Genomic DNA, 14814 nt, shown 5'->3' on the forward strand with positions numbered 1-14814 from the left:
TTCTTTCTGTCCTCGTCTGCCATTAACATGGCTTGGAAGAGGGCATTTCCTCTCATTAAAGTACAAAGGTGCTAGAGCATCCCCTATCCATTGTCCATAAGAAATCAGGGCTTCAGACAGCCCTTTCAAAACTCCTTTCATTGTTCCACTGAAAATCGGACTGTCATGAGGATCAGTGCCTTGGATTTTCCCTGAGATGTTTTTAAATTCTGTGCAGTAAGCAGTGTGGCTTCGAAGGTTATGTCTTGCAAAGGACAGGTGAGCAACAGGCTAGTCACTGGCAGAGCTGAACATCTCCATGTTCCTCTCTATATATGAGAAATAGTCTTTGTTGCTCAAATTAGACTTAAAAACAACAAAGAAAGACTTAGTGACATTCTCCAGTCACTGTGTTTGTTACCTGTTCCTTACCTCTGGCCAGATCACCTGTCAGAGATGCATAAAGGACTGAAATGCCCAGCAGATTTCTGGGCTCTGAACAGTTGTTCTGCAGAAGTTGTGGCACAGGAGGGAAGGCCACAGGCTTGCTGTTTGCATTCCAGGCATCTCCACAGAAGTGTTTGTTATTTGTTTATGACACAGCTCATCATGTTGTAAGAACCACAGAATTTGCAAGTGCCGATAACATCTGGAAGTGATCAGAAGTGGAAACAGGAGCTGCTGGGTGAACTACTCTGAAAATATGGCCCTGCGATCCAAAGACTTGCATTTAGATCTTACATATCTGTAAACCGATAGTATGTATTTCATGTAAGTTGGATAGTTGACAGATCCCCATGGAACTGCAGTGTCATTATCACTTCTGATTTATTTAAATGCCTATATAATGTCTTCAAAACGTACTTCTGTCACCCTTTTTAAACAGCAGGTTAAACATGAGTTTAACCTTGTGTGTACCTTCACGTATTTTCTGTTCACACGGGGACAAGGAACCATGTGATGCAGCCTGCGGGCTGTGGGCTGCATGGCTGAGCTTGTGGCAGCATGTGAAACATGCCCCTGCCTGAGCCTGAGTTAAGGTATGGGATCATTGCTGCTGTAGGGTCTATGCTAGGTGGGGGTTTGGTGCGTGCCAACTGGTTCTCAGGCATGCTCCGGTATAGCTCAGGTTCAGGATGGGCCAGCCCATTCAAGAGAATTGAGCTCTCTACCATTCTCTCTGCTATTCCATCAGTCCCTGGTCCTTGACACTTATTGGTTTAGATATTCTCTGTCTGGTTCCTGGAGTGGTTTTCTCCAGACAGCTGCCTTTTTCTTTGAGAAGATCAGAAATATCTCTTCAGACACCACATTACCCCTTTCCAGATACTTCCTCCAGTGCCTGGAGCATAGACTCTGAGCTGTATCACATCAAACCTGTGGCTGTCACGTTTAGATAGCCCAGAAAAGACATCTCAAAAGCTGGGATCCAGCTGGCCAGAAGGTACCACTCTGCATAGCTTTGCTTTTTTTGTGTGCATCAGTTTATTATATCAGAATAAAATCGTTTCCCATATAAAACTATAATTTACCTTCATCAAAGCAAACCAATCCCAAACTCCAGGGTGGGAAGGTGAAGTGGAAGGGGAGCCATACAGGAAAAAAGGCTTCCCATTGTATACCTTTTCAGCGACAGCCTGCCTGTTTCCTAGTGTAGACCTCTAGTTTGTAGCTGAAGAAATCTGAGATGGTAAGATGGAAGTTTGTTCTCAGGTAAATAATTTAAGAAATCCCCCCTTCCCCCCCCCCCCCCCCCCCCCAATTTGTCTTGATTTTTATCTATTCATTTTATTATTTCTTGGCTTTGGACAAACGGACTACATGTCCAACAGGAGAATCCTGAAATGGCTCCTAGAAATTATTCAATCCACAAGTGTGGAAATCCAAATTAACTTTATATTGTCTTTTAATTGTGTGAGGGGAAATTACATTCATTCCCAATGAAAGTCATAAAGCGGTGAGAAAATAATGTAACGTGGATTTGTGGCCAACTGAACTGTACTAGAATAGACAGTTTTCTGTGGTTTTCTGGAAACTACATGTGGTTGGTTGATCCTGGCTGGGTGCCAGGTGCCCACCAAAGCCACTACCATTCCCCCTTGTCAGCCAGTGGATTGAAAATAGAATGAAAGGCTTGTGGGTCGGGATAAAGACAGGGAGATCACTCACCAATTACTGTCACAGGCAAAACAGACTCGACTTGAGGAAATTAGTTTATTACCAATCAAATCAGAGTAGGATAATGAGAAATAAAACCGAATGTTTAAAACACCTTCCCCCCACTCCTCCCTTCTTCGGCTTAGCTTTACTCCTGATTTTCTCTACGTCCTCCCCACCAATGGCACAGGGGGACGGGGGTTGGAGTTGGGGTCAGTTCATCTCACATTATCTCTGCCCCTCCTTCCTCCTCAGGGGGAGGGCTCCTCACACTCTTCCCCTGCTCCAGCGTGGGTCCCTCCCTCAGCAGACGGTCCTCCAGGAACTTCTCCAACATGAATCCTTCCCACAGGCTGCAGTTCTTCATGAACTGCTCCAGTGTGGGTCCCTCCCATGGGGCTCAGTCCCTTCAGGAACAGAATGATCCAGTGTGGGTCCCCCACGGGGTCACAAGTCCTGCCAGCAAACCTGCCCCAGCGGGGGCTCCTCCATCCATGGGGACACAGGCCCTGCCAGGAGCCTGCTCCAGCGTGGGCTTCCCACGGGGTCACAGGCTCCTCCGGGCACATCCACCTGCTCCAGCGTGGGGCCCTCCCCGGGCTGCAGGCGGAGATCTGCCCCACTGCCAACCCCCACGGGCTGCAGGGCACAGCTGCCTCACCATGGGCTGCACCACGGGCTGCAGGGGAACCTCTGCTCTGCCTGGAGCACCTCCTCCCCCTCCTTCTTCACTGACCTTGGGGTCTACAGAGTCGTTTCTCTCACATATACTCACTCCTCTCCACTGCTGTTGTTCCCCCCCGTTTTTTTTTTTCCCTCCTTAAATACGTTATCACAGAGGCACTACCACCGTCACTGATGGGCTCGGCCTTGGCCAGTGGTGGGTCCGTCTTGGAGCCGGCTGGCATTGGCTCTGTTGGACATAGGGGAAGCTTCTGGGAGCTTCTCACAGAAGCCACCTGTCACCCCCCTCACTACCAAAACCTTGCCACGCAAACCCAATATACCACATTAAATGGCATTAAACTGAAATAAAATGTCTCAGTCAATCAGAAACCAGAGAAACCATACAGTTACTGACTTCTAAGAAAATAATAGTTTTCAGCAATTATACAGCATGACAATCCAAGCCTTCTAAATTCATTGCTGTGTTTAGACATCACCAGAGCAAACCTAACCTTTTCACCTTCATTTTATTCCTCAGGCAGCAAAGGAAAATATCAGGTTTTCTTTTCCAGCAAAAATAAACTTGAATTTGTAAGCAATTATTTTTCATAGTATTTAGTCATATTTTTTCACTAGGCTCACAAAGAAGAAATCCATGTATCCCTTTCAATAAAGTATCTGCTTATTACTATAGCAGTAGCTATATGCTAGATTAACAAAAGCCTTTGGCGTTTCCTCATGCAGTGAGAAAAGCAGGAAGCAACAATTTAATGAAGACAAAAAAATATCTGACACCTCATCATGAAGCACAGAGAATCTCAAGGTGGCACATGGTCAGAAAGGGAGGGTGATAGCAAAATTTTAACTGGGGAAATGGGAAAGGGAGCTGGGGAAGAAGCTGCAGTGCGGTTAAAAGAAATGTCCTTTTTCTCTAGCTGTGAACGACATAAGGAGGCACACTACAATGCTGGCCTTTGTCATCAAACCTGCTTGCCCACATTCTCAACTGAGCCCTCTGCAGCAAGTGCATCCCAAGCACTGACACCGGCTGCCAGTCAGACAGCTCCTGTAAAGTAATACTGTCTGCATGAGTTTTTTCCCCAGGAATTAGAGCTTGAATAGCCAAGAGGAGGACAATAGGCATGAAAGCAGATCTGAGATACAATCACAAACAGAGCCACTTTATGCCCCAACGGATCACCTAAGGAGTCCCATCCTCTGCAAGATAAGCAGTATTGCTGAGATCAAAAAGGCTATTAAACAAAATCAGGCAGTTTTGAGTTTTCCTCAAATTGTTGCTTTATACTAGAAGGACCCTCTCCACAGTGCGCTTATTGCAATCCCTGGGTAGAGTTTATTTCCCTGTGAGCTTGGACTCATGCACTGGGAAGCTGCATGGTAATATTCAAGCTTCTAATTAATCGTCCATGTTCATAACAAATCTACTACAGTCCTTACTGTACACTGACAGTTCTACAAAGCTGAACCTCATGATATTATTTATTACCTACGAATGTGGTAGAAAAACTATAATGTTTTAATTCTTTGTTTCACTAAGGTTCACTCCCTTTGATACCCTTTATCTCATATCAGTTGTAGATTGACAGAGGAGAAGGGATTTTTTTTTAATATTGTTGTAGCATTAGTTTTGCTTCTTTCTCTTACATTTTTAATATGAATGTTGACACTCTACTTACAAAACCATAAGAAATTACACAGCCAGAATCCACTTCCCATCCCCACATGATTGCAAAAAGTTCAGCACTTGTTTTCTGGATTGTTTAAAAAAAAAAAGAAAAAAAAAAGTAAAAAAATAAAACTCTGAAGAGTATTTGCTGGTTTTATCCCTATCATGACATTTTTTTACTGCTTCTTAGCACTGTATCAGATCACTTTACAAGTTAAGAAATGAGGCCTCAAGGAGAGTGGAAGGAGGTCTTGCTAGTGTCCAGCAGTATTATTTGTTTTTAACTGTCTGGCAAGATCTCAGAACTTGAATGATGGAGGGGCATACTTTTGTGAGATAGTGCCTAGAATAGCAAAAGATCTGCTATTTTGGCCATCTATTAAGCTTGAGAAGATATACAGGAGGAGTTGATGACCCTGGGAAAACGAGGGGCAGTCATCTCAATGGAGGAAATTTATCTCATTGGTTTTGCTGTTTCTTCATTACCTTTGACAGTGGCAAAAAATGTCAAGGGCTGCCATACACAGTGTAAAAGCACCTGGAAAAGAAAATATTATTTAGAGTTAGTGTAATGATCAGAAATGTTACTCATTTGAGGTGTGGTCTTAGTCTGTGTGGTGTGTTGTGTTGCTCTATTTATGGAAGTCTCTGGTGGAAGACACGGGAAAGTTTTTTGTTGTGTATTAATACATATCTATCCACACATACACATGTATGTGTATATCTGGCACCAAAGAATTATTGAAAGTTTGCATGTAGCTGTGTTAGTGTACATGTATTTGCATGCATGTATATATTCCTTGGTAACCTGTCCATCATCCCTAATCCCTCTCTGGCCACCTTTCCTCTTACTGCCCACTGTAGTCTTTGAGGACTGCTAAAGGGTTGGTGTAACTTATTTTTTAACAGCATTAATTACAGATAGTGTAGGTACAAATAAACATGAAAAATCCTTGCCTAACTGTGAAAGTAATGTGTAAAATACAGTTTTCTAAAAACCCCAAAACATAGGAAAAACTATAAATACAATGTATCTAATGTTACTGGTTGTTTTAAACTTTGTTGCAGATTTTATTGGACTAACAACATTTGTGTGTGTGCATCCATTCTAATTTTTTTTGGCCGAGTGAAAACCTTGTATGAGCTAGTTCAGACTGCATATGGGAGAGAGGTGGGCTTGCCAGTCATGTTCAGAACATGACTGAAAGATCTGGCAAAAAAAAAAAATCCGTGGGAAATGGAAAAAACCTACCCCACTTATCTTCAAAACTGTGTAGTTGGTCAGAGAGCTGAGCTGACAGCAGTAGGAAACAGATTTAGCTGAGTCTGAACAGCTCTGTTACCCAATTTTCACATTGCTCTAAAAGTTAATTTTAAATAAAGGGGAATTCCCTGTTTAATTTCAGAAGCTCCAAGGTACCTGATATCTTAATTGGAGAAGGCTCTAGATTTCTGGGAGAAAGTTTGAGATATGTAAGAACTGGAGTTACAACAGGAGGGATGAAAGAAAAGCAGGAGGGAAACTAACAAAAAAAACCCCAGACAATGTGGATTTTTGCCACAGTGAAATTTAATAAAGATTCTGATAAAGAAAATTATGTATATAACTTTCTATTAAATAATTTTAAAAATAAAATTCCTTTTACAGTTTTTTGTTCTGACTAATCTATAAATTAAATTATTCAATTTTAAATAACCTTTATCTAATCTTCTTTAATTCTCTTATATTTTGGATTTGCTTTAAATTCTGCACAGCAAGGAATTAATATTTGTAAAATGTTCTGGTTAGATTGGGTTTTGGAGTACTTTGTTTTCACATTAGAATATTCTTTCATAAATCTTTGATATATTATTTCATAATTTCAATCTTGTTAGTAAAAAAGTTTGAAATCCAGTAAAAATAATTATGTAGCAAAAAGCTTACATTTTAAAACACAATCTCTTTAAAGAAGAAAATTATCTAAATATGATCTAATTGTAGAATTTATAAATAATCTGTGGAGTTTCGTTCCATGGAAGGTCCATATTTATAGTAGTTTAATTTGAAATGCAAACAATGTTCTAACAACCTAGATTTTCTGGAAATAGATTTTAATTCTGCTGAAGAAAAGCAGTGCACAAATAGATATGTGATTGTAATGAAAGAAAAAAAAAAAATACAGGAATTTTAAAAACGCACCCCTAGAAGAAAGGCTTGAGCTTTTAACATTTAAAATAATACAAGCAGAGCTATACAGAAATACAGTGATGTGGTTATCAAATTGGGCAACCGTAATTAGCCAGACTTAAACCTTCCTATGCAAGGTTGGGTTGTAGTGCTGGGCTGTGCTTTTTGGTGGGCTGGGGCGTTCAGCTGCCCTTGTAAAGAGGGGAGTGGGAGGAATTTCTCTCTTTAGGTGCTCTTCCTTAACCCGCTTCTGAACACAGGTTAACCCTTGAAAAGATGTCACTTCAAGCCAGGGAAAAAAATGTGCTCTAATGTGTAAGAGTCAGGATTCACACACAGCCATCTCTTTGATACAACCCCCCTTCAGTTTCTTAGGATTGTTCACATCCAAGTTGGAATTAAAGCCCACAGGGTTCTGAGACACTGTTCTGTGAAATGGGGTGTTTTAGAGACTTTTCCAGTAAGCCTCTAAAATGATCCACTAAGCATGTGCAAATACCAGTTTTCAAAGACTTAAAGCTAGCCAAAGCAGAATAAAAGACAAAATTCCATCTTGCCAGATTTCAGGCTTTCACTCAGGAGATTGGAATCACCCGAACATTCTTCAAATAGACAGTCAAGAGAAAATTAAAACATCTTCTTACCAAGTAATCAGTTTCCTTTCAAAATTTATCTTTTGACACAATTTAGCAATTTATTTAATTACTCTAAGTAGTTTGAGACAATGCAAGAGGGGGAAAACTAAAGCTCAAATAGTACATGGCAGAGAAACAAAAAATAGAAAATAAAGTTGTACAATGTAGTTTTTTCAGCAGCTTTAACAGGCTTTATTCTGTCTAAATTGAAACACACCGCATTTACTAGAAAACAGTCTTTAATAAATAACTGCATAAACTTAGAAGTATTAATTGGTCCTTCAGAGATCACTTTTTTACTTTTTTAGTGCAGGAAAACACATACTGAACCTGAACCTGCTTCTGATTAAGTCAGTGAAAGCAGGACTCTGATAAACATTTAGTTTGACAAAATGAATTCAAGATGTTGGAATTATTTCATCCATTTTATTAAACATTTTTCCTGAATCCTCCATTCACTGAAACTAAGATTTTAGTATGTCTGTTAACATCTTCCCAAGAATTTTTTAGGCTAAAGGTAAACTAAATGCATCCAGAAAGGTGGACTGAAAGATGTCTATTACAAAGAAGGTAACATGTGCACTTCAATAAATAAATCACCAAGGAATATATTAAAATAATCCCCTTACTTGTTCACACAGGATAGAGCACCCAGGATAAGTATAATGTATACACATGGTTTTGTGAAACTTTTTATTGGTTTGGATATCCTTTTTATCCTTAATAAACTACCAGTAAATGCAAGATATCTTTTACTCATGCAGAGAAAACATCTAGTTGTAAATGCACTACTTTTTAAATAGTATTAGTTAATTAACTTGCCATGTCTGTGGACTAGGATGCCATTTTCTATAGAAAACAAATATAAGGCAAATAAAATACTTCTCTGCCCAAAAGGTTTCATACTGGTATGGAGCAATAACTATTCCTTTTACCAAGTTTGATTGTTTTTATTCTTTGCCAAGCAAATGAAAGCCAGTGGGTTTAGTTTTCTGATTAAGAAAATCGTACTCAGTTAAGAAAAACTGATTCATTTGAGTGTGAAAAGTGCTTGACATAGATATTTCTAAATATACTAGCTAGGTTAATCAGTGATTTTGCTTATGAAATATTGCTGAAGCATTTGCATCTGTGGCCATGTGTCATGCCAAACGAGAAAAAAAGCACATGCAGACTTTCTAAGCTAAAACTGCTTGTTAGGTATCTGTGAGCTGATCATACTTGAACAGAAAATCATGACACTTAAACTGCTAAGTGAACACGTGGAGAGTATTACACTGTATATGCAATGAAACACACATTGTTTATTTTGTGTAGGATTCTCCTGCTCCCTTAAATACATACAAGATGGAAACTCACAGAGTTTTTTTAACCTTTAGCTGCTATCCTTGTACAGAAACTACTAAGCAAAAACTGAAGTACCAGTAAACCACTTGAGTTCATTTTATTTCATCTAACACTGATCACATCTCCAGTTGACAATAAATATAATGCACTGCTGACAGATGTGTAGAAATGTATATACAATTAGATGAAGAAATCTGGGTCAAGGCAGTTCAAATCTCAGTTTATGCCTTTACATTTCCTTAAATATAGCTATAAAATTCTTACCTGGTGATGCATGGCCTCCTGCAATATCAGCTTTCCCCTGCTCATCCAGACTGCTGCTGGGGAGGCTGCCCTGCCACCATAGTATCGGTGCATCTCAGGCTTGATTTGAGCATTTACTGGAGTAAATGAGATTTTTTTGCTTCATTGCCTTTGGGTAAGGCCTTGGTGCATTTTCCCAGTTGGAATGTAGTATTTCCTACATTTCCTGGAACATATTCAAGACATGAAAGCTCTGAATCTGTGTCATGGGTTAAATGAATGCAATGAGAGGCAAGCTAAAGCATCCAGGAGATCAACAGAATTAGGAGCACAAAATGGGAGACATTTTTGTTCTGAGTTTTTTTTTTCCTTTTCCTTATCATGGAGGAAAAAAAGTAGATTCAGACAACAGACCCATATTTGATGGAAAGATGGTGGGTTTTTGCTTGGTGGTTGTTTTTTAACCCAGAGGAGGATGTGTGGAGCACAGAGGATGATAGGCAATTTAAAACTGAAACTTGCAACACTTAAGATGCTGAGTGTTGCCTTAACAATTTGCCACTGATTTTCTTGGTCAGAATATGAATATACAGGAGCAGTTATTCTTACTAAACTATCCAAACTGTTTGTTTCTTTCCTAACCATTTTGGTCTTCTACAATGTAATTGGGTTTTTACAGATCTGTAAGACAATCTTCCTCTTGGCCTTTGTAGTATCCATATGGTAAATGGTTCTCCTGTTGCAGATGAGCTGGCAGCTTTGCTTATACATAGCAAAAGTGTTTCTTTGGGGAAAAAAATCTGCGTAATTAATTTTTAAAGCAAGGAATAGGCAAGCACACACTGCAAATTGGATTGCAATTACTGGTCTAACAAGAAATGCTCCTCGTCTTGCTTTGTCTGCTTTGTCTGAGAAAGGTAGATCTGTTGTCACTGAAAAGGAGCCATCCACATTCCCCTGGTATAACTGTGCCACTGAAATCCATTGTGGTCTAAATTGACTTGAAATTTTGTAGGTTTCCTAGAAATTACTCCAAAGGAAAAAAAAAAAAAAAAAAAACCAACAACGACTGAGCTAGTAAGAATACATGCATTTGTAAGAGTGAAGAGTCTTCCAGATGTACATGAAAGTTCTGTTCATTCACCCTTATGGTCTGTTCCTGTGATTTAGTGTGGATGCAGTGACTGCTGGTAGTTGGAATACAGATAATGGGAGGCAGAAGTTCCTATTCTGACTTTTTGTGTAATGACTGACTTTTCACTTAATTTCTTTGTTTCTTTCTGAGAAATACATATATACATGCATTTATCCCTCCATCTGTCCATCCATATATATGTACTCGCTCTTGCACATCTTTTACAAGCTTTTGGGGCAGTTTCATAAGCCTGTGTCATTTACTTCACAATATCTAAAGGAAAAGTGAAAAATACTGACATTGTTGCGGTTCACATCAAATTATTATCTATTTTTCTAGGTTTGGTAAAAAAAAAAAAAAAAAAAGAAGACCTTAAAGGAACCTATATTGATTTGTTAATCTGGCTGCATTATAAACTCTCAATGCAAAAAAGTTACAGAAAAAACAGATTATTGCAGATAATATCACAATGCATTGAAATACTGTCACCTTCTGCTTTAACAGGTCTATGGAAATGCAAGATCTAGCCAGTCCTCATAATCTTGTTGGAAGTAGTGATGCACCGGGTAGTTCCAAACTGGATAAACCTAATCTTAGTAGCACATCAGTTACAACGAATGGAACAGGAGGTAAGTATAAGCCCATTTATAAACCCAGCAAGAATTATGAAAAAATGTCATACTAGTGTAAATCTACTAATTCCAACAGCACTTTTTCAATTTGTACCAATTGAAGAGGCAAAACTGATCAAAGGTGAAACAAGGAAAATCTTGAATCAACTGATCTGAACAAAATTTTAAAGGCTTGCTTATACCTGTTAGTAACTTGAAATCGATTTCATTTTCTGCATCATGCTTCATTGTTAAGTCATAATTTACACTTATACCCTGAGCTACACACATTTAGGTTAATTTAAATTCTCTGTCAGAAGTGCATCAAAATTACGCAAAGATAATTTTTTTCTTTTTTTTTTTTACATTATGAACATGCTAATTCCATTTCTTGGCAGGTAATGAAAGGTTGTTGTAAAGAGTGTGGGTACCACATTCAGAGATGGAGCTCTGTTCTGGTTAGTGTCCATGGGAGCATCACCATGGATACAAGTCAAGCTAGAGTTTCAGCCTTCTGTTTTGGAGTTTATACATTGCTGTCTATTTTAACAGCATCAAGAAAAAAAAAATAGTTTGTTCTTTCTGGCCACAATGTAAAGCTTTTTATTCACTTATCCCTATTTAAAACAAAATCTGTCAATGTCAATAAAAAGTGTTATGTGCCTGTGAGGGTAACAGAACTCTGCAGAGAAGGGCTGAACCGTTTATATTTTTAAAGAGAATCTTTATTCCAGCATAAAGAGAAGGGAAAACTTCAAGCATAACATTAAAGGACACTAATAACTAGATGCCTCTATATTATACTTGATAAATAAACCAGATAAAATAATACTCACAAAAACAATACAATGCAATTAAAAGGCTTGGCTCAAAGTGCAAAAACACATCCTTGCCTTGAAGAATATTCATGTACACTGAATAGACACTGAGAGAATGAACCGTTATATCATTCCTGTTCTCAGGAGACAACATGACTGTGTTAAATACTGCAGACTGGTTGCTGAGTTGCAGCACTCCTTCTTCTGCAACAAGTATGAGAGACCCTGGTACTGTGCATGTGTGTGGTGGTGTGCTGCTGTGACTGCTGTGTAACTTCTCTCTTGGTTTGCTCTATTCTTTTGTTATGTGGTTTGAACATTTTCATTGGTTTTCCCTCCCCCTTTTTTTCCATCCTTTCTCAGAGGCCTTTCCCACAGCCAGGAAACTGGTAGGAAGTTGCAATAAATAGTTGTCTTACAATACTTTGAAAATCATTTAATGATCAAGGAGAATTTAATGCACTTAAAATTGGCTTAACTGTCTACATGTTCTGAGAGACTGGGAGAGCCTCGTGGTGGTCAGCATTGCTGGGAAGTGCCAGTAGTCAGCATTGCCTGAAGACAGACCAGTGGATTTTCCACAGAAATAATAATAATTATATATGTGACACTGTTGCAGTACATATGGGATTAAGGTGCTTAAGTTTTTCAAGTTTGGATTAAAGTTGGGAAGATCTTAAAAGCTTTCCTTCTGAAAAACCCCTCAGAATTAGCTTGCCATTTTTAAACCACATATCCAGAGAGAATTTACCAAAAAAAAAGTTCCGACTTGAGCACAGAAGATCGTTTGCACTACAATAACTGATTCCATGTGAATGCTCCTGCTCAGTTACAAGAATTTAAGTTTAAGGAAGGACTGAGCTAACTTTGTCACCTCAGTTGACTGTCCAGCATGACTGGATAAATGTGGAAGGTAGTAATTTAAGTACCAATTATCAGTAGTGAGGAAATGTAATGTGAAAGTCCTTGTATTACTTGCCTGAAATCTGATTTTCCATAGGCAGTAGAATATTTAGATCTGTGCTTCTAGTTGAAAATATTCCTATATACTCAACACTTATGGCTTGCTAAAAGAAAGAGGAGAATCTTTCCTATGACAAACTGTGTGGTTTATTGTTTTATGTGAGCTTTTAGTCAGACTTGTTTGCTCTAATAGTTATTGCACTTGCTTGTCCTGCTTCATGCATAGTAATAGCATCTCTTGCCCCTAAAACTCTGTGTTCGTTTTCATTCCTTAATGTAGAGAGGTTCTTTAGGAAAAAAAAGAAAAATAGGTTTGCAGAGTAGTAATATTGGTCAGCTAAGTCCTTTCATCAAGTAAAGAACTTATATTGTAGAAGCTGTTGCCTGTTGGGAGATGTATTCTGAGTTCATCTTAGAATAATTAAGTTTGGAAGGGATCCCTGGAAGTCAGCTGGACCAATCCCTGCTCAGAGCAGGGCCAACTTTTCTGTTAGATCATGTTGCTCAAGGCAGCATCTAGCTGAGTGTTGAATATCGCCAAGGTGGAGGTGCCACAGCCTCTCTGGGCAGCTGTCCCAGGGCCTGACCACTCATGGCGGAGAATTTCCTTCTTATATCTGATTGGATTTTTCCCTTGCTGGTGTCTGCTGCCTCCTGTTGCTTCATAGAGCACCTTCTAGGAAGAGCATTCCTTTGTTCTTTGTCATCTTTACACTTTCCTATTGGATAGCTGCAGGCAGTAATTAGCTGTCCCCTCAGCCTTCTCTTCCTAGACAGAACAAGACCAGCTTCTTCTATCTGTCCTTGCACATCATATGCCCCGGCCCCTCACAGTCATGGTAGCTTTACTCTTGGTATGTTCAGTCTTCACTGTTAACAACACTCAAATGTATTTCCAACTTGAGATTGTTTTTCATATTATTTTTACACTTTGAATATTAAAAAAAAAAAAAAAAAAAAAAAAGGGCTAATCGTCACTTTAAAAATAGAACACTAAATATATAGTCTTTAAAGTATTCATCCAAAATGCTGATTCAGACTCTTAGTCTTTGCATTATGTCAAGAGCAATTGCCCTAATAGTATTAGAACCATGCTTTATCTCACATATGGGAAACAGGGAAGATTCTCTGGTTTTAACTAGTGTCAGCTTTTATTTTGATTTCATCTTTAAATGTTCCTGCGTTTTGATATGATGATAGAATATTTTGGGGGGGTTTTAGTTAGTTTTGTACTTTTCCCCCTCTTGGTTTAATGTCATGCAACATAAAGAAAGAAAGGTAGTAGTCCAAATCTCTAGTTACACTGAGAAAAGACCTTGATTAATTCCTTACTGTGATAAAAATCTGAATGTAGTATTATTTAAAATATCAAGCACATATAAAAATACTTTCTACATGTATTTTTCAACAAACCACAGTGCCAATATGAAGTTTTTCCTCAAGTTAAGTACATGAGAGAGTTTCTTTTGGTTTAGATCCTTTTCTGCTTGACAGGGAGAGAAAAAGATGGTGACTACTGGTGCTGATGGAGGTGCACTGCAGTTGACATTAACTAGAACTAGACACAACCCTAAACATTTCAATTCATCACTGAAGCTTTTGTTAAATAGGCACATACTGGACTGTCTTTCTGGATGCAATACTGAACATAGGTTTGTAGCTTAGTATGGGCAATAGTGGAATACCTTCTTGAATAGAAAGAGGTAAATGTACTAAAAAATTGGGCTTTTTCATGTAGGTAAATGTCCACACTCTTCAGATAAAGATATACATCTTATAAAGGAAAATATGACCAAAGATCGTCAAAGGGAAAAATACAGGTCTTTCCAACTTAGTATGATTTTTCATTCTCCTACTGGAGTACATGCAGACATTTGTATATAGTAATCAGAAAACAAATTAATTTAGTTACTTTTCATGCTTCAGGCAACAATACCTGTTCTGCATGACTGAGAGACCTGAGGTTCAGTGGAGGCAATAATTTTGTGACAAATGACCCGTAAGCTTTTTCTTAATCTATATTTTATTGAACTGATGGAAAGAAATTCACATCTTTCTCATCTAAATAGAGAAATGGCAATGATTGATTACTCTTATGAATGACTGTTCATTTTGTGTAAGTTTTGTCATAACTTTTTTTTAAATGAGAAGATAATAGCCATCAAAATGACAAGGAGTGAGCAACAGCTTGAAAAAATGTGACTAAAATTCTTCCCTGATGATTTCATATTGAATTAATATGCTGTTGCAGGGAGAATATATGGGTGTGGCAGTTTTATTAAAGAGAAACACTAATGAAAAGAAGTTTACATTTAAAAGCCACGCTTTCAAATATTTTTTAATCTTGTGCAGTAAATGGAAAGACACAACTATAACTTGTGTAAGTAGGTACTACTTGGTTTGATT

General features: G+C 38.4%; 1 protein-coding gene across 11 annotated transcripts in view; it reads left to right on the forward strand.

Annotated features, from left to right (window-relative positions):
- EYA4 (EYA transcriptional coactivator and phosphatase 4) overlaps nucleotides 1–14814 on the forward strand; it is a 158539-nt gene that overhangs the window by 94591 nt on the left and 49134 nt on the right. For 6 of the 11 annotated variants that reach the window (XM_074896350.1, XM_074896349.1, XM_074896352.1 and 3 more), the window contains 2 exons: nucleotides 10521–10645; nucleotides 11590–11658. In XM_074896350.1, coding sequence (XP_074752451.1) covers nucleotides 10521–10645; nucleotides 11590–11658 — 194 coding nt within the window. The remainder of the gene's footprint in view (nucleotides 1–10520; nucleotides 10646–11589; nucleotides 11659–14814) is intronic. The other 5 variants (XM_074896354.1, XM_074896356.1, XM_074896357.1 and 2 more) reach the window with 1 other exon arrangement.

This window comes from Athene noctua, chromosome 1 (assembly GCF_965140245.1).
Source record: "Athene noctua chromosome 1, bAthNoc1.hap1.1, whole genome shotgun sequence".
Lineage (NCBI taxonomy): Eukaryota > Metazoa > Chordata > Aves > Strigiformes > Strigidae > Athene > Athene noctua.